At 38.1% G+C, this 23,384-nt stretch overlaps 1 protein-coding gene across 2 annotated transcripts in view; it reads right to left on the reverse strand.

The window, feature by feature from the left end:
* Window positions 1-639: 639 nt before the first annotated feature.
* NLK (nemo like kinase) overlaps window positions 640-23,384 on the reverse strand; it is a 113,508-nt gene continuing 90,763 nt past the window's right edge. The window contains exons 6-11 of one of the 2 annotated variants that reach the window (XM_090025928.1): window positions 22,779-22,988; window positions 19,831-19,932; window positions 8,360-8,446; window positions 6,618-6,816; window positions 3,610-3,709; window positions 640-3,098 (exon numbers count right to left, since the gene is read on the reverse strand). In XM_090025928.1, coding sequence (XP_089882054.1) covers window positions 3,612-3,709; window positions 6,618-6,816; window positions 8,360-8,446; window positions 19,831-19,932; window positions 22,779-22,988 — 696 coding nt within the window. In that variant the 3' untranslated portion in view covers window positions 640-3,098; window positions 3,610-3,611. The remainder of the gene's footprint in view (window positions 3,099-3,609; window positions 3,710-6,617; window positions 6,817-8,359; window positions 8,447-19,830; window positions 19,933-22,778; window positions 22,989-23,384) is intronic. The other variant, XM_090025927.1, reaches the window with a different exon arrangement.

A 23,384-nucleotide genomic window follows, 5' to 3' on the forward strand; every position in this document is an offset into this window, starting at 1 on the left:
TCAGACATTCAGGTCCAGTACTGAAAAATACTATTTAATCCCAATTATAATGATACCAACAGGAAGTCATATTTTATCCTTCTTGGATACAAAGAGGGATTCCAATCTGACCTCACATTTTTCAATTAGCTCTCAGAGTCAGGTCAAAATAGAAATGTTTTCAGATCAAGAATTCCTTGCCCAGAGACAGCATTTAATGCTCTCATTTTTGCTGTTATTTATTTCCATGAAAAGTGAAGTTGAGGCTACAGGGAATGCTTCCCTTCATATATTTTTAAACTTCTTTTTTGTGAAAGTGCACTCGTTCCTTGTGGTATTCTGCCCTATATCTGGGCCAATTCACCTTGAAATGCAGCTGGTCAAACTTATTTTATTCCTTGCATGTTTATTGATGAGATCTGTCCATTAAGCTCTAGCAATTGCCTCATCCAATAGCGGGACATTATTGTTCATCACATTAAGCAGCAAGGTCTTTACAAAGTTGCTCATCCAGGAGAGAAGCGACAATGCAGAGATATAGAAACAATTGTTTTTATACCTGTACTAAAAAACCCCCCAGATTTATGCTGAAGTAGAACTGAAGGTGAGTAAACAAAAGTAGTATTCAACTAAACAAAACCAATTTAAGTAATTTCCATACATAAAACAATGCCAGGTCTTGAGATTCAGTTCATCATAATACCACAAAGAGAGGCAGAGATGCACATTACCCAGAGTCACCAAGGAAGATCATGTGAGAGCTGGGAAACAGAAACCCAAGATCTCCCATCTCCCAATCTTGTGCTCAAGCCACCAGACCATTCTTCTCCATCCACAGGGGTAAGTATTTCTTGTGAGATGCAGATGTCCCAAGTTCGTGCATTATTTGCTGTCTTTAAAAGGTTCAAGTCCATGAAATACATTAAACGCTTTTCATTTGATTTGGTATTCCAACTTGGTTGAGTATGTGGGCTCCTTTTGTACTAGCTGCATAGAAAATATATTCGTGCCTTTGCCCTGAATGAAAGAACTGTGTGGACTTTGCAAACCAAGGGGAAAAAAAAGACACGGGGCCAGTCATCCTTGAAAGCATAGCTTTAATCCTTCCAATACATTTAAGCATAAATCAATTTCTTGTTTGTCTTGGGTTAAAACCTGTAGTTCTTAATTTCATCCAGGATCAAAACGCTCCCATAAGGTTCAGAAATTCAGAGTAACTGAAGGCTTCTTCACAAAAAAAAGAAAAAACAAGGAGGCTCCCAAACCAAGATGCTTTGAAGTCTTCTTGCTTGAATTATTTTGGCCAGTATTAAGTCAATTTTAGAATCACTAAAAAGCTAACCACCATCACCAGTACCAACACAGGAAATGAAAGGATAACACCATTTCTTTTTCAAATGTCACATTTAATGTTTTCACCACTGTACTTCAAATCTACATTTTACAAAGTGACCAGCAAGTGTGCCACATTAACTGACCAACCTCTGAGATTTTACCTTTCATACCAGTGTCTTCTTGGGCTCTTAATTAAACACGATTCTCATTCAAGCGAAGTGAAATGCTTCAGCTGTTTTTATTCACAGGAGCCTCATAAAAAACAAAGATATTGCACCATCTTTGTTTAGTAATTCAAAGTTTGTCTCTTTCACAGCAAATAATTACTTCATTGAAGTTAAAACTTCCAAACATAACTTACTAATAGTCTCCAATTTCAGCTCAGATCACTCTTGTTGAAAATACTCTGCTAAATACAGATAACTTACAATAACTTTAACAGTTAATTGTCCATAACAAACACCAAGGTTTCTCCCCAGACCTATGCTCAAAATTTAAGACCACCCTTTAGTATTTCTTTGTACAGGTGAAAAACAGTCTTCAATTTTCTTGTCTTGTTTTAAATATAAAAGTTGGAAGGGACATTCAAGTTTCAAGTCTCCACACTGAACTTAAAAAAAAAAATAATCATGTGGAGGTAAACAAACCAAGTTGTATACTCCAGGAGGTAGAGGCCTTCAATTTGTGTTCATATATACATATGCACAGAATTCAGTGTTCCAACAGAAAAAGAATTAGCCAAAAAGTAATAAAAGTTATTTACTACTGTGACATTTCAAGACTTCCACAGCTTTGCCTAAAGACACAAACACAATTAACATAATTCCCTATGTGCTTTTTTTTTTTTTCCTTTTTCTTTTTTTTTTTTTTTCTTCTCTCAACTGTCCAGTGCAGGAAAAATTTCTCACAAAATTTCACAGACCTAAAATGTGCAAGCTAGTTTCTCTCTATACAGCGATGATGTCATGGTTCTTTGAAATTAGCCCATAAATGGAATTATTTACACACATAGAAGATGCATGCTTGGGGGGGATATGTAAGAAAGAGCAGAAAAACTTCTAATAAAAATAGATTAAATATATATATATTTATACTGGGTAAGGAAACAGAAGTTTAGTCTCTCCTAGTCACAAACTCATTCTCTCTACTCACAACATTTGATTTTAGAACAGCACACATCACCATCACAGCTCTAGTGAGAAGCTATTTATAGGATTTGATCATCAGATGACGTGCCCATTCATAGTCTGGTCACTGTCGTCTGATGAGACTTCATGATTGGTCGCAGTCAAGTTCTCTGTATTCCTTAAATTTTAGAAAATCCCAAATCTTGAGGAATGGCTCAATATCAAAATGTACGTCTGTCTGTCTTTTTGTACAGTCTTACCTCAATTTTTAAAAAAACAAAAGAAAAACACAGAACAAAAAATAACCTCCCCAAATTTGGTTAAATTCTGTTTGTTCTGAGCTGAGCCATCACAGCTGCACAAGAATTCATAAAACATGTGCAACTCTGGGTAAAATATTTTCTTCTAAAAGCACAACCACTTTACAAGATTAAAAGTCTAGTACATTGCTAAATATTATTCATATCATACAAGTAGTGGTTGTTAATTTAAAACTTCATTAGTAAAATTACAGTACAAGCATGATTAACCTCCAGAATTGCAAATCCCAGACTCCAGTGGAAAGCTACATTACATCTTCAGTAGTATATTATCTTCCACTTTTACTCCCAAACCAGTGGAGATGGTGGCATCTCAGATGGCTGAGCAACAGTGGAACTAGAATACAACAAATACAGAAAATCAGTGCTCATTTGCTACAGGTAACAGGTAAGAAGCAAAACCAAACAAAAAAAAAAAGGCTAGGTTGGTAAACAGGCATATGCCACTAAAAACAATGCTATTTTATTAAGTATATTTGTCATCCTTACTTTTTCATCTTCTTTATGTCCTCCCATTTATCACTTTATTTATTCTTTTGCAATGCAACTACAACATTAGAATCTCTCAACATTTAAATCTCTCACCCTTCATTTTTACATGACGATTCTTCCACCTTTAGTTTTTTGCCCAAAGATGTTAGTTGAACTTTCTATACAATTTACTTAATTTCAGCTTCGCCCAAGTAAAACTACTTGTAAAGTTTAACAATAAATATATTTAAACTTCTTTGTGAAAGTCAGCTCTAAAGTTTCCCCACTCCCATCAATTCAAAATCAAAAAACATTTCAGATGTACAATGAATGCTGTACAACTAAGAAGTGTGAATTAATCAGATGTGATTACATACAGTTACCTAATAAAGCTCTTAAAAGCAGCAGACTGAGGGTTGATGCAGAGAGGTACTCTGTTTCCTTTCTGCTGTTCCAAAATGAACTGATGAATAATTTCTGTACAGGAGAAAATTCCTATCGTTAGATTAGCATTTTTGTTTCAAACCAAGAAACAATACAGAACTGAAGTCAAATGTGGTTTTCTTCGGTGAAAATACATGCAATAAAACTAATGGGGGCAGAAAGGGGGGAAAAATAATGCACTCAATTTTTTCACCACCATTCTGATGCAAACTGCTAACCACCACCAATGCCCAGGGAACGTCCACTTAAACACTGAAATAAAACAAGTAAAATACAGTACTAATCCCTACTGGAACACTAATTGATGAAAGCAGACTATGGAAATAACTCTAAAGGAGGAAGGGTTTCATGTTTTGAAGACGACTCTCAACATTAACTGGAGTTGCAGGCCTGGAGAACACAAGCCTAATACCCATTATTTATTAGTGGTATATAAAAGATGAAGGCAAAACCAGACTGGCTGATAAGCCCAGTTTGGTGCATCAATGAACAGCAATGGCAGCTCCTGACTTCATGAACCCCACCCTTCCATCTGGCAAAATGAAAAATTCTGTGCATCACCTTAATGCAAAGGAAAAAATAGGGACATGCATGGATGAAAAAGGAACAAGCTCCACTTACTAACGTGGACCTTAAGAAAAGGGCAATGTGCAGGAACCTATACTGTTGGCCGTCATCCCTAATAGAAGATTTCAGGAGAACTCGCTAAGCACTGTCAAGAGCCTGTTTTCTTCAGTACCTAATGGGGAAGCAGTACCGCTCGAGGATAACGGTGACACACTGTCTTTGATGTGAGTGCGTACAGGAATGATTGCTTCCTAGATGTAACTGGACCATTCAATCTAGCAGCATGTTGGGGCTCTCTCCCTCTCCCTTGGCGTAATGGCTTGGAATAGAAGGTTTTGTTATTTCCTATTATAGGCCATAATGGGAGTTGGTGTGTATGCACTGTGCATATGTGTGTGACATGGCTATAGTTGTATAGAAGTGAAATATAAAATGTGTAGCTACTTTAAGAAAAAAAGCAAACAGTTATTTGCCAGATGCTGCTGACAGCATTATGATTGATTCTGGAGTAGGTATCTTTCCCTACATTGCATATCTGCAGCAGTTTGTGACTGGAGATGCATCATCTTATGCGGAGGCCTTTCAAGGTACAGTAAAAAGAATCTAAAATAGGAACAGAAGGCCCAATTTGGAGCTAGTGTGCCAGTAAGCAAAAGTCTGTAGCAGCAGGCCACAACAGATATATACACATTAGGAATAAAGAGTATTTTTGTAGGGGTGTTAGGTGGTCGTAGCGAAACGCAGAGCCCATTGTGGCATTCCTTTTATTCTTGACCAGGCTGTCATTATTTCACTAGATGCAGTACACAGTGCCTTACTTCTAGAGACCTGCAGCTTCCGCTGCTTTCCTTTTAGCACTGACCTGGGCAAAAGGCCGATTAAGGTTAAGAAAAATCTTTAATGGAAAAATCAGGTTTTGAAACCAACCCAGACAATGTATCCTATTAGGAATAGACCTTCCAGTGTCTGAGCATTAAAATGTAATTTAATTAAATGAAATTAAAAATAGACAAAGTGAGCTACTATTCTGTCACAAGACACTTTAAAAAGTCTAAGTTAAAAAGTTACTTGATTTTTGCCTATTTTACCATTCCATGTTTCTCATCTAACAAGGGCTATCTATACCTGCTGTCCAAAAACGGGGATATATTCAATTCATTTTCAATGAGTGAAAAAAGTTCCCTCTAGCTTCATTTTTGGCTGTGCAGTTAATGGCAGTAAATAAAGCAGAAGGATGTACATCACTGAGAAGTGCTGGCAAAGAATGGGGGAAATGGAAAATGACTGGATTAAAAATAAAAAAAAAAAAACCTCTGTGAACACGCAAAAGCAAAAAACCTGGAGAATTTTGGAACTGTGTATCCAATGGAGAAGATAACTCAAGATGTGATGACAGCTGTTCGGCTACTTTTTTAAAAAGAGGGATTCTCTTTTTTTCCTGGATTGCTTCTGTATCATTTGCTATTCAGGAAGTCAAGGGAAAAAATAACATTCCTTCTGTCTCAGAATTTGTATTTTATTCTACCTATACTTTGTCTTAAAAATGTACTGATAATATCACTAGCAAAACTAAATCCCTCCCCATATTCCTATCCTTTTCTGTCTTGGTTCTATGTCCCAAGGCAATGATGTAGTACCTAGATCCAATTTCAAAGAAACAAAGTCTATTTTCGGTTTGTTTCTTATGATGTTTCTTATGACCTCAAGTCTCTAGTGCTGCAGAGCTACTACTAGCACTTAGTAACCTTCTGCACCAATAGTTCCTTCTTTCAGGCATCAAAATTGATTTTCCTCATCATGGCATGTCAAAACCCAGAGCATGTCCTTTGTACCACTGCCAGATCCATGGAGTGGCACCAGCAACAGAGCTTATGACAGCAGCTGCTTTAAAGGCGTTTGACGTGGACAAACCATGATAGAATAAAATCAGACAGAATTAAGTGGGAGGACCACAAAAGAATCCACTTTCTACTAACTACTTTTTGACCATGTCAACTCTCCGGAGCATAGTCATGAAGACGTACAATCTTTCCCTTATGCTAGCAGTGGAGTTTTCATACAGACTTCCCAGCTAATATACAGTCTTTCCCCTGCATGGGTCTCCAGTGGGGAATGTTGGCTTCAGAGAAGAAGATTAATGAGAACAAAAATCAAGAGACTCAGACACACCAACAATTGGGTGGCATTATGTCCATCAGAACAGTAAGAAAGACTAATTTGATAAGGGCACTTCTAGTGAACAGGAACTGACACCTCTAAAGAATAAAGGTTTCTGCTTCACTGCATACAGCAGCATTCCTTGATTCCAACTATCTGCTCTCCAAGTTGGAGCAGAAAGATACACATCCAAATGTGAAAAGTTCACGATACCCACCTTTCACCTGCCGAACAGAACTGAGGTTCTTTTCAAAAGTGTCATCAAATTTGGGATTAGTGATGGGTTCAAAGTCACTGGTATAAACTCTTCCAGTAGAGGTGGAAAAACAACATTTACACATACATGTGTGATATCGCAATCGCCCCTCGTCAAGATATGGGTGAGCTAAGGCATCCTTAGCAGATATTCTTTTGGACTGAAATATAAAATGAAGAAGCAGAGTTAGTGTGTTTTTAAAACATACTCAAAATATTTACTTTCTGTTCATATCTAGAAATGCCCTCCCATAACTTTTCTTCTAATGCTGCCTGGATTCCATAATGCCTTAAAAGAAAATGCTTTATGCTTTTGTCTAATTATGCCACTAGGGGGAGCACCTTACTTAAAAACAAAAAGCAACGTAAAAAACACAAACAAAAACCAAACAATCACCTTTCTATATAGAATCCGACATGAAAATAACGCTGCAACAACTTCTCCTGAAACAGGTTTCACTGCAATTACTTTTTATATCTAAACTTTGTATAATGAGTAGTACAATAATCAAAATATTACCATTAGAGATACTGGCCAAAGCAAATACTTTGTACTGACACAGCAAAACATTTGAATACATGTTTAAGTTCAGACCTTATCCAGAAAAATCACTTGGGTACATACCTCAAGTTAAATGTAATCTTAAATCTCACTGAAATGAACTGGACTTAAGGCTATGAGAGTTCCTGAATAACAACTTGCACTTTTAAGTTTTACAAAGTTTTTGGTGAAGGAAGTATAGCAAAGTAGCCAGTGTTTTCTAGAGGTTACAACAGTGATTTGAGTCAGAAAATCTACAATCAATTCCCAACTCATTTTGACTGATTTTTGTCTGACAAAGCAAGTCTCAGATCCCCCCTTTGTATAAAATCAATGGCAAACATCATCACCTACTTCTGTAAAATGTTTTGCAACCTTTTGTGGAAAGCTGCTGTGATAAATGCAAAGTATAATTAAATCCTCACATTAAGGATGAGTAAAGTCAGAACAGTAGCAAAATCACTTGCCCCAAATCCCAGAGCAAAATCACCAGCAAAGCTAGAAACACAACCGCAGAGGCCCAGCTAGCAGGCCACTCTTCTAGCTATGCTGCCTCTTCTGTTTTAGTACTGGTTCATCAACAACCTTTATGCTATTTTTTGCTGAAAGGAAGAAAATATTTCTGACTTGCTTTGCAGAGTAGAAAAAACTTGCAGAGTAACTCTAAAAGCCAAGGTCCACAGCAGCACAGGATTTAATCCCAATTTGAAAAACAGGTGCATGCTGAAATAATCCCTCATCTGATAGTGTGTACATACAAAAGCAAATGTCACGTTACACAGTTCATTTACAGCAGCAACTAGAAATGAATTGAAGAATCTGATGCTCTACTATCAAAAGCTATCAGACAAAAATAGTACAATTCACATATAATCCTGGGTGCCTCAGTTTCTTGCTTTCAAAAAAACACCGTCTTTAAAAATTGAGAAGACTATTTTGGGGAGGAGTTGAGGGGGGCAGGAGAGAAGGAGAAAGATTTCAATTATTAAGTGTTTGCCTGACTTAGGATCGTTCTTCTCTCCTTTTCAGAACAGAAGGCCATAAAATGGTGGCATAGGAAAAAAGTTTCAAAAGAGCCCTTTATCCATAATCTTTAACCCATTTAAAAGAACTCCTACATTTAAAACAATACTGTATTTAAAAGGCAGAATAAAAATACTTACTGGATCAAAGACCAACATCCTACAAAGGAGATGAACTGCTTCATGTGTAGCTTGGCTGGAAAGTGTATATAGGACAGGAAGGGATGGCTGTAAAGAGATTGGGAGAAAAAGAATGTCAGTGGTAGTCATGTATGATCACTCTTAAATAATGTAAAATAGTACACATTACTAAGAATAGTACACATTACTAAGAATTACTAAGACTATAAGTTGTACTGAAAGGGAGATGCATCATCCCTGAACCTCAAACCAGAATATCATTGCTGCTGCTAAGCTTTATGCCTCTGAATGAACAGTAAACTTTCCTTCCTAAAGACTTTAGACATGGGGTCTTGCAGCTTGCACTGAGTCCCATGTTGCTATGGCTAGACTGCTATTGGTAGCAGGGCTAACTAGTTTAAAAGCTCACTTGGATGTGTCTATACACCACTGCAATATACCCTCACTTGCTATACTCCTTTCCCAGTCTTCCCAACATGTAAATTTAATTCAGTTGTAGTCATCTGAAAGTTAACAATTGCCAATTACCGCCAGCTAGCACACCCCAGGATCAGAGGTACTGCCTTATACTTTGCATAGATCTTGGGCTCTGGAAACGCTATTTTGTACCAGCCATTAGCTAAATGGCAGTTCTTGGTGGACCAGCACTGCAATGGTTGCTGACAGGTTTATTAGAGTAACAGCAGCAGTATGACTGATAAGCTTTGTAATGCTCTAAAGCAGTGGTTTCAAACTGGGCTGAGGAACTCTGGGGTTCTGCGATGGTCACCAGGGGTTGCACAAAGAGGTCAGGGAAGCAGCAGAGAGGGATGGGAGGTAGTGTGTCGCCACTGCCGGGCCGGGTCACATGGCTCTCCGTCAGTATTTGGGACAAGGATAGGAATTCCGCGAGTTTAAGAAATTTGAAAACCATTGTTTTAAAGTATTTTCTTCCTGCTTTCCCTATATATTGTACTTTATAGGTCACACATAAATTATATAATGCACACACATCATTGACTAAAAGGGACAGTAGTTTAAGATTCGTGGTTCATTTTCTATACATGAACCTTAAAACAAAATGAAGGCAGGGGAATTCTTCATTCCCACTAGCCACATGTTTAGTCATTCTTGTGATGTTGAGTGAAACTGTATGTGCACATAAACACTTCTTCCTTAAAAACCTGAAAACACAGCTGTATTTAAGAAAGAAGTATAAAGAACTTAGTGTAAGTAGTCCCCCCCACTTTTGTTTTTTTGCAGTCAGATCACCATGGGTTATAATAAAAATCCTAAAACCCATATTTAGAAATAAAGAAACACTAGTAAACTAGTACCTGTATAGTACTAGAGCCACAGTATGCTTCTCAAGACACAAATATTCGGCCATCACGTCTTGCTGTCTCATGGATTTGTTTCAGGAAAAGTTCTGAATTATATGGAAGTCTAGTTCAACTTTTCTTACAATTATTGTTAAGGAAACATGGAGTTATTTAAAATTCACCAAAAGGGTTTTGTTTAATTTTAAAGTAAAAAATGAAATATTAAAAATATACATGATGTTAGACAAAATATAAAAGCAAGTTTCTTAAAACCAGTTAGGCTAAAATTCCTGCCAAATATATTCACACTGGGCATGAGACACTTTACTGAGCAGCAGAGCAAATTACACTTGCAGACCCTTACTGCATAATAATCTGCTCTACTCAGTAGCTAATCTGCTATCTGCAAATGCAAGTAGTAAATTAACTGCCATGTAATTACTGCGCAGTAAGGCACGCGTAGAAGGCTGACCAGGTGCTCTTTCCAAGCCCCCTGCCACTAGAGCCTGCCCCAGCAGCAGGCAGCTCCCAGGAACAGGGAGTAATCTCCCACTCTCTGCCATAAAACAGCTGTCTCTTGGCCCCGTGCTCCCTGCCAGCCCCTGAGCTAGCACCCAGGGGGAGTGTAGAGCCCCCCCTGGCTGCTACAGGGGGCTGGTGCAGGGCCAGAGGGGGCCGGAGCAGCAAATCTGCCCCCAAATGGGCACGCATGTAGATGCCTGCCCAGGGTGGATTTACTCCAGAGTAAATGACTCTGGAGTAAACCCATCCAGCAGCATTTGCACATGTAGACACTTCCATTTTAATTTATTTCAGAAATGTAGGAACGTTTTCTTTTAAACCACACATTTTAAACCCAATTTTGTCTTGTTTTTCTTCAGTTAGCATTTATCTACTAACTTATCTAAGGCCTTTGTTATACCTTTGTACTGTAAGGTGTCAGATGCTTCTCATAACCCATATTAACCCACTGTCATACTCTTCAGCTTGCACAGATAAAAGAAAACAGCTTACTTGTCAAGCATGACAAACAAGAGCTGCTGATAAAAGCTACATGTGCATTTCAAATACTCTCAGTAAGCTTCAAATGCCTGTATTTTCCCCAACAAGCAGGTTCAACTTTCCATCTCCACATTTTAATGCAAAGTACAAAGGTTTAAGGGGCTGGCATATCAACTGCACGTTGTGTGGGCTAGATTTTTATTTGTTTACCAACTGTGAGGCCACCACTCTTCATTATTTTAATTATTTTTCATTTGGCCTTTGCAATTCACAGCTTCACTCACACTGGCTGACCGTGTTGCAAACTGGAAACAAACAGTGAAATACTCTTTCAAGTTTTACTCTGACTATTGCAATTACGCCTACTTCAGACAGATTTTTATGGGCTTATCTGGACTTCTCTACATATGCTCGACTATTCAGTGGGGCCATAATGTCCTGGTTCTTCCAATAAATTTACCAAATAAAGAATTTATACAACATTTTTTAATCTATCATCTGGTTATCTACTGTAACATTATGTACTGTGCACACAAAACTAAGTTAAAAGAATGCTTATGTTTGCAAAGTGCTAAAGAGTTAGAAAACGGCAGGATTTAAATGGTCTTGGACCATCTCAGTCCGCTGCCCCTCCTTATGCACATGCATTGCTAGACAGTTTTTTCTTTACACAACCACATATTATTTCTTCCACAGGATTCCTACCCCCTCACTGCACAGGACAGACTATGCTCAATTAATGAGCAGCTTTCCAATATTATGTCTTATCCTCATTACTTAATCTGTGGCGACAGGCCGTAGTTACTGCAGACTATTCAAACCTTGTTCTGAAGACAGAATTATTCATATCCTCCTGGGCTTTTCTATGGCACTCACCACTAGAGTATCCAAGTGCTTCACAAATTCCTTTTTCTTCACAACATCCCTGTGCAGTAGGGCAGTGCTATTATTGACAGTTTGCAGAAATTAGGCACAAAAAGAATAAGATCAAGCACATCACTAATTTTGAGTGCTTTAGGCTTGACTTTTCAGATTACTTAGCACTACACACACACACCCCGCCACTCGTGAATGCAGGCACAGCTCCTACTGATTTCAGTTGCAGCTGTGAGAGCTCAGCAAGTCTTCAAATAAGTCCCTAGGCTTTTAAGTTGGGCCCCAGGAAAATGACAGACATGCAACTAATAACCATCTGTGAAAAGGGTGGTTTAAGTGACTTGCTTAGCAGCACAAGCAAGGAACTCCGAGTCTCTTCCAAGCCCATTTCAAGTTGCTCAGGACTATGCATGAGCTGTGTGCACTGCCTAATTTGTGGATTTGGGTGCACGACAAGCAGGTGCAAATGGGTGGGCTAATTTCTCAGCACTGCTTCCAAGCTTGTTCTGGAGGCTGGACAGATACACCCTTCGAGCACTTTGGAGTAAGGCCCACGCTTTCATCCGTGTTCCAGGGACTGTACATTTGTTTGCTCGTTATTCCAGTAAATTACAAAGGCCCCTGGCAAACTTTACAATTAAGGCGTTATTAACCAGTTAATCATGTCTTAAGCAGTAACCTGGCCACACTTTCATGCAATTAGTGGTACAATAAAATAAGAAACAAGCCACAGAGTTATTACACCAAATACATACACCCACTTTGTGACTGGTTCCCATAGCACCTTAAACTGAACATCTGCCAGGGGCCTTAGGGACTGGCATGCATGTAATTCTAGAACTGCTCCAGTTTTGATCCCATAAAGCTGCACGCAAGGATCAGAAGCATTGAGGTAGCCTTAGTTGGCTTTTCCCTTAATAATTAAATAATACCCCATTCTTATACTGTGCTTTTCATCAGAATATCTCGAAGAACCTTGCAGTGGAGATCAGGCTCATTAGTTTCACTTTACAGATAAAGATAAATGCTGTAGGTCACCAGCAGAGCCATCAATAAAACCCAAAGCTCCCAGAGCCCAATAATGCTCTAGCCACTACACTATACTGTCTCGCATTTAAGTCAAATCCTTTGAGTTATCTTGCTACAATCCCGTTCACTTTAAGGAACAGAATTTAATGATGATTCATTTCACAGATTCATTTAATAGTTCCCCCTTTCCCCGCCCCAAATTATAAAATTCAAGACGCCTATCTTATTCACTGATACCTGGCACTTAAGTATTTCTAGCAGGGATTCTATCTTTTTTGCCTGTACCTTAACATAACCAGCACAATTTGAAGTACTGCAAAAACAAACACCGGCAATTATTTTGTGGTTAAGATATTTGAATGCTACACATAACACACATTTTGCAGTAGCCTGGCTAGGACACACAGTTCATGTTCCAAAACTATTAGAAAATACGCTCCTAAAGACTATCTAACAAAAACGTCCATGGAATAAATTCATGGATATAAATTCACTTTCAGGGTTCTTCTGCAGTCCATAAATTGCTCAGCGTTCTCTCCAGTTTACAACACTGGAACCACCTGAAAGAACCGCTGCTTTCATTTACTATGTAATGATCTATTGTAGAAGTTCTTCAAGTCATTAATCTCAATATTAGTGACAACCAAACCTACATTGTAGGAAATAACTGCAGACTTTGAGAGCATATTTTTCTAAAGGCTTTTCAATTAATTTTATGCATTTATTTTGAATAATCCCATGCCATCGTAGGTTGCTTAATGCTATTGTCTTCTACACGCTCCATTTTTCTGACCTCAATAACTGGCAAACCATGAATTATTTTGTTTTGTAACCATTCCTTTTAAAATGTTCACTGTTTACCTGACGCACTGGAATGGGCTCCCAATAAACTCTTTTTCCATTCCTTTCATTTAGAGAGCCATAACACTTTGTTAAAAAAATAATAATAATTAAAAAAAAAAAAAATCAAACTTTAAAACTTTTCTGCTTTAATGCATGTCGTTCCTAATCCCAGACCATTTAATCAGAAATAGATTTTTTAGAACACTTTAATTTCCTCCCTCAATTCATATTATTTTTGATTCAGAGAAGACCAGCTTCAATTCTCTTCTGCCATAATGTTCCTAAAAAAGTATCAATAATTTAGCTAAGGAAGTGTCTGAAGGTATAGGAAGGCCCTCACTTGAATTCAGATGCATTCAAGACCTAATTTCCACACTCTCCACTATTAGGAATTCATACAGTTCTTATAAGATGGCTGAAGAGTAACTCCCATCACATGTAGCAAATTTTACTTTAAGATGAAGGTACTGAAAGGAAGTATCTTAATTCTTCAAGGTAAAAAGAGAACCAACCCCTATATGCAAATCCAGACCCCTGCATTTTCTTTAGACCAATGCACAGCCTAAAATTCCTGCTATGGAGTTTGCTATTCTCCAATTCCACACACACTCATTTTCCTCCTTTTCTAAAAAAAAAATACCTGTACATCTGTTTGCTTCCCTAGCAAATCTGAAAAGCATCCTCATTACAGGAGGCCTAGTGAGTGCAGGTGTTGGGAAGAGCCATAAGGACAGGAAGAGTTATACAGAGTGCTCCATTAATGTGTATGATTAATTGCTACTGAGATGGGGGAGGAGTATACTATTCTGCTGACTGAGATGACTAAAATGCTCTGCCTAGGATATAACTAAGGAATTGAGAGGTAACTACTGTATTTACAGGACAATAGTAGCTGACAGGGTCAGACTCCATAGTCTGTCTGCAACATTTACAGGACTGCATTAGAACTGCAACAACTTTTAAACCGACGCACCATTGCAATTGTCATGCTTGAGAGGAGAGTCACAATCGTTTCTTCTTCAGCAAACACAAAGATGCATGTGCACAGGCTGAATGTCATAGCACCGTAACGTTCTGGAAAAGGTGAGCTTTTAGTGTCATAATAAATGCACAGAAATTATTCTAAACCTACACAAAAAGGTAGTTATGTTCAAGGGACTGATTCTAGGTTCTGTACTTCCCAGACCTAGAAGTCATTAGATCAAATAAAACCTATGCTCCTGGTGTTGAAGTGTTCCCCTATTGTATTTGGCAGTCTCAATTCAATCGTTAGTGAGCAGGTATCCAATCCACAAAGAAACATCTAGCACCACAACCAGTATCACATGTCATCTATTCACTGGGACAAAACCCCCCCAAAAAACTAGATCCGTGTTCCTTCCCTACACAAGGGAACTGTACTACCTCAAAATGAATTGTATGCCCTCCCCTCCAACCCACAAAAGACACATCTCTCTTCACAACTGCAGGTAGAGTTTACTCTCCTCCCTCATATTGGGTCTGATTCTCTCCACTTGATGCTCTGCAATCAGTGCACTGCTAGGTACCAGGAAAAGCCAGGACCAGATGTACTGTGCTAGGAGTTTCAAAGGCAGAAATAATTTGGCAATACTGAACTACCCCGAGGTTTTGGTCACAAAGTCAAAACTCACCCAACCTAAGTAACAAAATAAGTTGTAACCATCACTAAAACCCTTTTTCCTCACTAGAAAGCCCAAGGACCAGCTGTGAAAAGAAAAAGATATCCTCAATTTTCCAAGTACTCCTAGAAGTAGGGGGGTCAGAACTGAGGCATGTTGCTGACAATGAGTGTCGTAGGGAAGCTTCAAATACTGCTGTCAATATTTGGTGCACAAGCAAGGGACTTTTGAGAATGTCAGTCAGATGCTTCTGGTTAGCAACCAAGTGTCTGAACATTTTTATATGGAAAAAGATGATTAGTGTTAGTGCAATCTGTGGCTTTTCCAGACTAAAAGAATCATAGAAGTTTACCATGTTTTAAAACTAAAAGCTGACCCATTAATGCATGTTATTGCACTAAGCATCCAAGTCTTTCCCCTTTAAAATACTTCTATTCCTCAACTTTACTGTTTAAAAATCATATATGTTACAAAGTAATTGCTAACTTCCAAGAAAAATGTATTTGTTTTCCTGTCCTAGTAAGACTATTCAAGATATGGGTAAACATTGAGCTATTTATTATTAGCTTAAAAAAATAACACACCAACATTCACAAGTTCAAACTTAAACCTGACATTGTAAACTAATAGCTAAAATCATAACCTTCCCAGAGCCTTACCAGATGCAATAAACCCCCAACCCCCTTTCCCCTGCTCAAGTTGCCAAAGACCACATCTGCTCAAGAGGGCTTAGTTTTGAGAACTTCTCATAAAAAAAAACTGTTGTTTTTATTAACACTTAAGTAATTGCTTATTCCCTTGAAAGGGCTTTGTGGGGGGTTGGGGATGGGGAGCTAAGATTTCTTCAAAAAGTTAACTAATCTAGCATCTAATAATTTTAAACTTGAATTCTGAGGACTGAAATTCATCCATTCTACAATGTCTAAACCGATAGTGAAGAAAATGAATTCTAGCCTCTTTCACAAGTTTCATGATAAAACCACATGCATTTTGAACACTCATTTCTGCAGCTTTTTTTTTTTTCAAACTGGTTTCTAAAAATTCGCAAGGGTTGTTTTGTAACAGCTTTTTTTTTGGCTAGACATGGAGCACCACTTGAAGAAATTTAATTAAAACCATCTTAAAATTACACTGCTTGCTAATTTATGCAAAGGTATTACTTTCATGATACACTGGTGTTAACAGACGTGTAAAACTGCAAATACAGGGTTCAATATTGAGTTTGATGGATTTGACTTCACAGTCTGTCTTAGAAAACACGGTAGCTCACCAACTGTGACCACAGACAATTTTACAAGAGCGAACTGTAGCAACATATAGCCATAGATTTAAAACGCGGGTGAAACGTAGGATCACAGCTCAAATTTCACCATGCTCTCTGAAATGGACAGTGCCACATAAAAGTGCCAAAATATGACCATCACTAGGCATGAAATTTGATACACAAAATAGTCCACTGAAGGCTCATGATATGAAGCAATTTGGCTATTTAGGAACTTCAATTGTGCATGTGACCTTAATAATTACAGCACAGTATTTGTTGGCTATGGCATCACAGTTCTCAAATTCTTGAATAACAATGCATCTGTGACAAAGTCATTGGCTAGCAGAGTATTTAAAACGTACCCTTATATTTAACCTACTACTACACATTATATATGGGAAGGCAGCATAGAAAGATGCTTCATAAACGTAGAGAACACACACGTAAATCTCTGTCTAGTGCGTTGCTCTGAAACTAAGTTTCTGCTGTGATGTAGAAAACTACTGTGACATTCACTATGCTAACTATCTCCTACCCAAAACTAGACAAAAGTAGCATCAACCTGTAATACGACATGCCAAAAGAACGTCAGATCCTACAGTGGTCATAAAATTTTATTTAGCTCCCATTATCGTCTGGACTTATTAATCTAGTCCAATACTATCTTTTAAGAAAACAAATTTCCTTAATGCACAGGTGTCTCCTGGACCATATTTTTCCCCTCTTAAAAAAGGGTTTTGCTGCATATAACTTTCTAGGTACCTCTGTTCTCAAACTATGTTTGTAGTTAAGCTCATACCTCTGAAGGAAGGAAACTGCTATTATAACAGTCTGAAGTGACCATGAGCACCAAAATGGCCCCACAGTACGCCAATCTTTTTATAAGCCACATGGAAGAACTCCTCAAGGACTGCACCATCAAACCCTTGCTATACTTAAGATATATCGATGACATCTTCATCATTTGGACTGACAACCTGCAATCTCTGATTGAGTTCCATTGGAAATTCAACAATCATCAACCCTCCATCCGACTTTCTCTTGAATACTCCAGCACCAACATTGTATTTTTAGATACGATGATCAGTACCCAGAATGGGAAAATACAGACCATGTTATAGAGGAAACCCATAGACCAACATACATATTTGCACAGAACCAGCAATCACCCTAAACACACCAAGAAAGCTGTAATATACAGCCAAGGCCTCTGATACCACTGAATTTGCATTGAGAACACCTGGGATTGCCACCTCACAAATCTCAAAAAGGCTTTCACTCAACAAGGACACTCCTCCAGAGATAGATTGCACATATGAAAGAGCCACCCAGAGACCATGCAAAGAACTGCTGCAGTATAGAAGGAAACCCCCTAGGAATTGCACACCACTAGTTATGACATGTCACCCCTCCCCCAAACCTATATGGAAAATCCTCAAACAACTGCAACCCATACTAGAAGATGACCCAATTCTTAAAAAGATCTTCCCAGAACCTCCCATCCTAGCCTTCAAACAAGCACTGAACCTTGCTAACCTCATCACCAGAGCAAACTTTCATGCCACATCAAAAAGAAAAAAAAAAAAAAAATCAGTAGCACAAAAGGTAGCAATAGACTCTGATGCTCCATTGAGGCAAATATCTATTAGCTCTGTGGCAGTAGAGTATGGGCAGCCTGACCTACTTGCCTTCTCCAGCCACCCCAAGCAGGTGCTCTGGATGCTTGAGGCTCCCTCAAGCACCTGCCCAGCTTTCCATGCTTACAAAGAGGCACCCCAAGTTATCTCAGGATGCCTCTCCGTAAGTGGGGAAGTCAAAGTTCCCTGCATAGGCGGACTTGCTCCTGCAATTGTGGGGGATGGATCTGGCTGAACAGGGAAAGCAGGGCTTGCCCCAGTCATCCAAACAGAGATTATATTGTCCCTTGTCCTCCACCACCAAGGGCAGGACAAGGGAGCAATGCATTTCGCCCACTGAAGCAGATAAACTGTGCTGCAACAAACTGCAGCGCAACTGATCTGCTTAATTTGGCAAAGTCTATTTCCAGCCTAATATACCTTTTTAAATAAAACTGGTTGTCTGTTTCTAATGCTGAGCATATATTTGCACATACGGTGAATCACAGGAAGTTATCCCTGAGAAAAGCCTTCCTGTTTCAAACACTGGCAGAATAAATATACTGAGTGACATATCACCTCCTAAAATGCTTTAAGACTAAATGACTTATTTTAAAAGAAATGGAAGAAATCCAGGTGACAGTGCTTCAACGGTAAATACAATTAAAATACTACACAACCATGTGAAGGCAAGTTGGTCTACTGAACATGGTTAAGTGGTGGGAATGCCCAATTTATCATTATGTAGCCAAGGACAGATACAGTACTAATTTCTGCAGTGGCTTTCATCGTGGCAGGCAGGCACTTCACTAATAAACTACAAGAAAAAGGAAAAAGCAGATACAAATGTGCATGCAGGAATTCTTTTCGCTGCTTGACGTGTGGCATTTATGTGCTTGATTTCTTTTTCATCATCTGTCGATCAACTGCAGGAATATTCTGATTCCAGTGAACCGGGTAACATAGGTGAAAAAGATGCATTTATTTTGTCTCCTGTCAACACAAAGAGCTATAGAGAAGTTTCTGAACTACATTATGAATTTTAATTGATTCTTTTTTTTAATGCATCCTCCTTCAAAGTGACCATCACTTTGCTGCTTCATCTTAAAATGGAATATCTCTGTTCATGCCCATCAGCAAAGATGAATTGATAAGGTCCTACAAGTGCATTTTACAAATAAACTACCATATTTACTTGAATACAAGACAAGGTTTTTTTCACCCAATTAGCATGGTGGTGGGGGAGGTCCCTTGTCTTGCATTCACATACAAGGATACCTCACTAAATACACTGTCTATCATTAAACTGCTGCCAAAAGCAGCATGTACTCAGCAATGGAAACCAGCTATGAAGTTGATTAAAAGCAGCCAACACTGAGCATGACTATAAAACACATGGCCCATGTTGGGCAAATACACTGATGAGAACCTACCATAAGAATGGGTTAGTACAGGCCATCTGAATAAGGTATACAGTACTGCCCATTGCATGCAGTCCCCCTCAGTGCTAACTCTTTTCTTGATGTGAAATGCTCAAAATTATCATCAAATTGTTTGTAAATGTGGAGATAATAAGAGCTACAGAAACAGATGGGATGAGGTGTTTATTGCTCACTTCTTGAATAGAAGAATGTTTTAGTCTTTCCCTATTAACACTGTAGACACCTTTTTATCTTAATAAGGTAATTCCACAAAGATTCAAGTTAATGCTTTCATTGTACAGAAAGTGCAAAATAATGGCTTAATATCTTGTAGGTGTAGCTGGCTTTTTTGTTGGCCTGACTATTGCCAAGATGGAAAGTTTTCTGTTTAGAGGAAATATTGTAAATTTATGGACACCGATGAAATTACAGCATTGAACAGGGTAAGAGCAGACCTGCAGGTTAGTATGAACTCATACCTGTTTATGAGGACCCCTGAGTATATGTGCCTTGGCGCCTTCACAAGCCGTCCTCATTGCTTCCAGTGATGGTGTTCCCAGAAGATCTGTGATCAAATCCAACTGCAGATATATAACACACATGTATACTTATCAGTGGATTCTGAGGTTAGAACAACAGATGCTTAAAGATTGACTCAAGAAGCTGCCAAACGTAAGTTTTACTTTTACTAAAGTATGTAGGTGATATTAACATAGACTTTTAGTCTATGCACTGCAATGCAAACATTTTCAAATGGAATAAAAAAGCCAACACCAGGTGGGGGTGTCTGACCACAGCGCTCTTCCCTGCCCAGGGAAGGGGGTCAGACTCGATGACCTACTGATGTCCCTTCCGACCCTAATATCTATGAATCTATGAAATCAGGTGTTTATTGCACCAGATTTGGAAGCATCTCACATGGGTTTATTGACATGCTTCGAAGTAATTTTAAAAGCTTAGCTTGCTGTTTTATACCATTGGGACAATATCATTTAAGAGACGCTATGCATACTGCAGAATGTTTGTTCTCGTTTGAGTCAACGCTACACTTCAATGCACTACAAAGAACAAAAGGTAAAAAGGGCCATATGTAAATCAGTATAAAATATTTTGGTGCCTACAATAAAACAAAGGGAACCATTTCTAAGAAGAACTTTGTACAAAACCTTGTACAAATCCCTGTTTTAAAGTTTAAAAATGTCATAGGTTAAACAAGCAGGCATGGAAGGAAAATTTAAAGGAAACAATCAAAAACATGAAAAGCATCTTTACCATACCTTGTTTTACATCATTTTATTTTATATTCAAAATCATGACATGTACATCACTGGATATTTAGGCTATGATTGTTAAATTTACGTAGTCTTTCCTAAATGAATTCTTCCTGGACTTGCTATCTTTACATCCAGAATTATTTAATCTCATCTGTACTATTACCAAAAAAAAGGTGTTAGTCTCATTTCCCTAAGTATGTGCACATATCCTCACATGTATGGCAAAAGTCATAGATAAATGCCAAAGAGAAATTCTTGGAAGGCAGTGGTGAGATTAGCATCCAAGTCCCAGGAGTTCCCCTATGACCACTATGCACTTGAGCTAATGGAGCAACTGCAAAGCTCTCCCTCAAGCGTAAACCCGTTCTCATTACAGACTGGTATGTATAAAGCCAACTCGCTTTGACGTTGAACACAAAACAAGTGTGCTGATTCCTTACACAAATAACCTGTTGATCTTTAAAGATCCCAAATGTCCTGCTAAGGTTCCAGTCTACAAAAAAAGTGTCTCTTTGCACACATACCACTTTTGCTAGGTAGTAGGCATGTAATCCACTGACACCCTGCCCTCTTATACAGTATCCTAATGTATAACCTTTGAGTATGGATATTTTGTGAAAGAGTGGAAATCAAGTGCATACAAATGCAAACAGTGAATGAGATGGGAAAAAAGCTAAACCCTGAGCTTTTTAAATATGGAAAGTATAAAGGAAAACCTTACCCCAGCCAGAAGTTTGGATAAGTAATCTAATCAACACTAGCATCGTGGAACTGATTAGTCAGAGTCTCGGCTGGTGTAAAATGATTTAATTTCACTTGCTTCAATGGAGTTATGCCCCAATAGAGGATCTGGGCCCAAGTCAAGAGAGGTATTTCCCATAACATAAACACACTTATCAATAATCTTCCCTATTTAACTAGGCTTAATGGCTCAGCATATGGATAAGTAGCAATTTTTTCTTAGATCACTGTTTTGAATTCCTGCAAGACACGCAGGGAATGAAGGTTCACTAACAGTGCAGTGTCCAATCTGAAATCATTTGACAGTTCCTAAAAACAGGTGCTCACATTATAGAAGCCAACACTGCAATTAGAAGCCTCCCATGCTGTTACCTGGCAACTTGAAAGGAATGACAAATTCCCCAAAAATAAAGACTGGTAATAAACTGCATTAAAAACACCAAGCTATGTGAAAAATGGCTTTTTTTTCTTGACTATTTTCAAGCTGATGCAACATACCATATTTTAAAAAGATGAGGGCTAACTGCTTGGTAAATGTTGATATCATTATGCTTTATTATCTCTGCGGAGCATAGACTTGCATTACAAGTTCAAGTCCAATCAGTTTTAAACAGACACTAAACCTTAGCTACTATATCCAATCTACTCAATTTCATAAAAAACAACTTCCCAGAAAAGAAACATTCTACATGGAACACATTTTTCTTATACCATGCCATTATAAATACTTAGCACTTGTGGGGAGCTCTTATCACTGAAGCATTTTACATGGCTTTTCAAAAATACTTAAAAGTAGCAAAACAGATGAAACATACCGGTATTCTACAAATAACTGAGGAGTTTCTCTGTCCCATAAACTTGGAACGAGCATTAAAACCATACATATGCAAGTTCAGGAGAGATCAAAGGTTACTTACTGGTTTCCTGACATTACTCTACCCTTGAATCTGTAGATTTAATGACAATTTTAATACTATCTGGACATTATGTTTACATTAACCGACACCCTTCTCGACAGCCCCTCTGTGATGTCAGAATGAAATCCTGTTTTCAGAAGCAATGGTTTATTTTTATGATTCCAAATTTATACCCCACTCCTGCATGGTATGCTTAATATGTCCTCCCAGGGGAACACTACAGTGGCAATATACTACGTGTATTAGTCAGGACAGAGCAGTTAAGACAACACAAAATATTGCTATATGTTATTTCAGAATATCATTTTAAACATTAAAACCTTTTGAGAGCTGCATGAAAAGGGCATGTGCTTAAACTGTACAAGGACAAAAAACATTTCCCATTTAGGATTAGTACTTTTAATTCAAGCAATGTTACACAGATGTAAATTAAATTTCAAAAAAAGTACACAGTTTACTATCCTGAAGGCTTTTAAAATGAGAAATTAGTTATACCTGCTGAATTGGACTCTGTGCCTGAAACAGTATTCTTCGTCCAAGTAGTTCTGCAAAAATGCAGCCTACAGACCAGATGTCAATAGCATTGCTGTAGTGACGGCTGCCCATCAGGATTTCTGGAGCTCGATAATACTGAGTGACAACTTCCTGAGTCATGTGGCGAGATTCATCTAATTCTTCCACCCTGGCCAATCCAAAATCACAAATCTAAATTGAGAAGGTAAACAAAAAATAAAATAACCAAAACATTTAATGCACTTCATTCACATAGGTATTTCTTTGGTAACGAAATACAAAATCCCAAACCAGTATTATATCTTTAAAAAACAAACAAACCCTATATTCCTGCAACTGAATGGCTGCAGATTTTATTTAAAAAAAGGTTTGGGGAAGCAAGCATGCTTTAGTTCCCAAAAATATTAAGCCTCTACAATATCTACAATTATTTGAATGTTATTTAAAATGACAGTGCAATTTCTCAGTCAGTATTATACTATTAAGCTAAACTATTACAACTTCCTAAACATTTTGCCCTTAAAATAAATAAATAAATAAAATACTGACAACCTGCTAGGCTCAAAATGATTCATTCCAATTGACATT

The sequence above is a fragment of the Crocodylus siamensis genome, chromosome 13, assembly GCF_052110815.1.
Source record: "Crocodylus siamensis isolate JL-2025a chromosome 13, ASM5211081v1, whole genome shotgun sequence".
NCBI lineage: Eukaryota > Metazoa > Chordata > Crocodylia > Crocodylidae > Crocodylus > Crocodylus siamensis.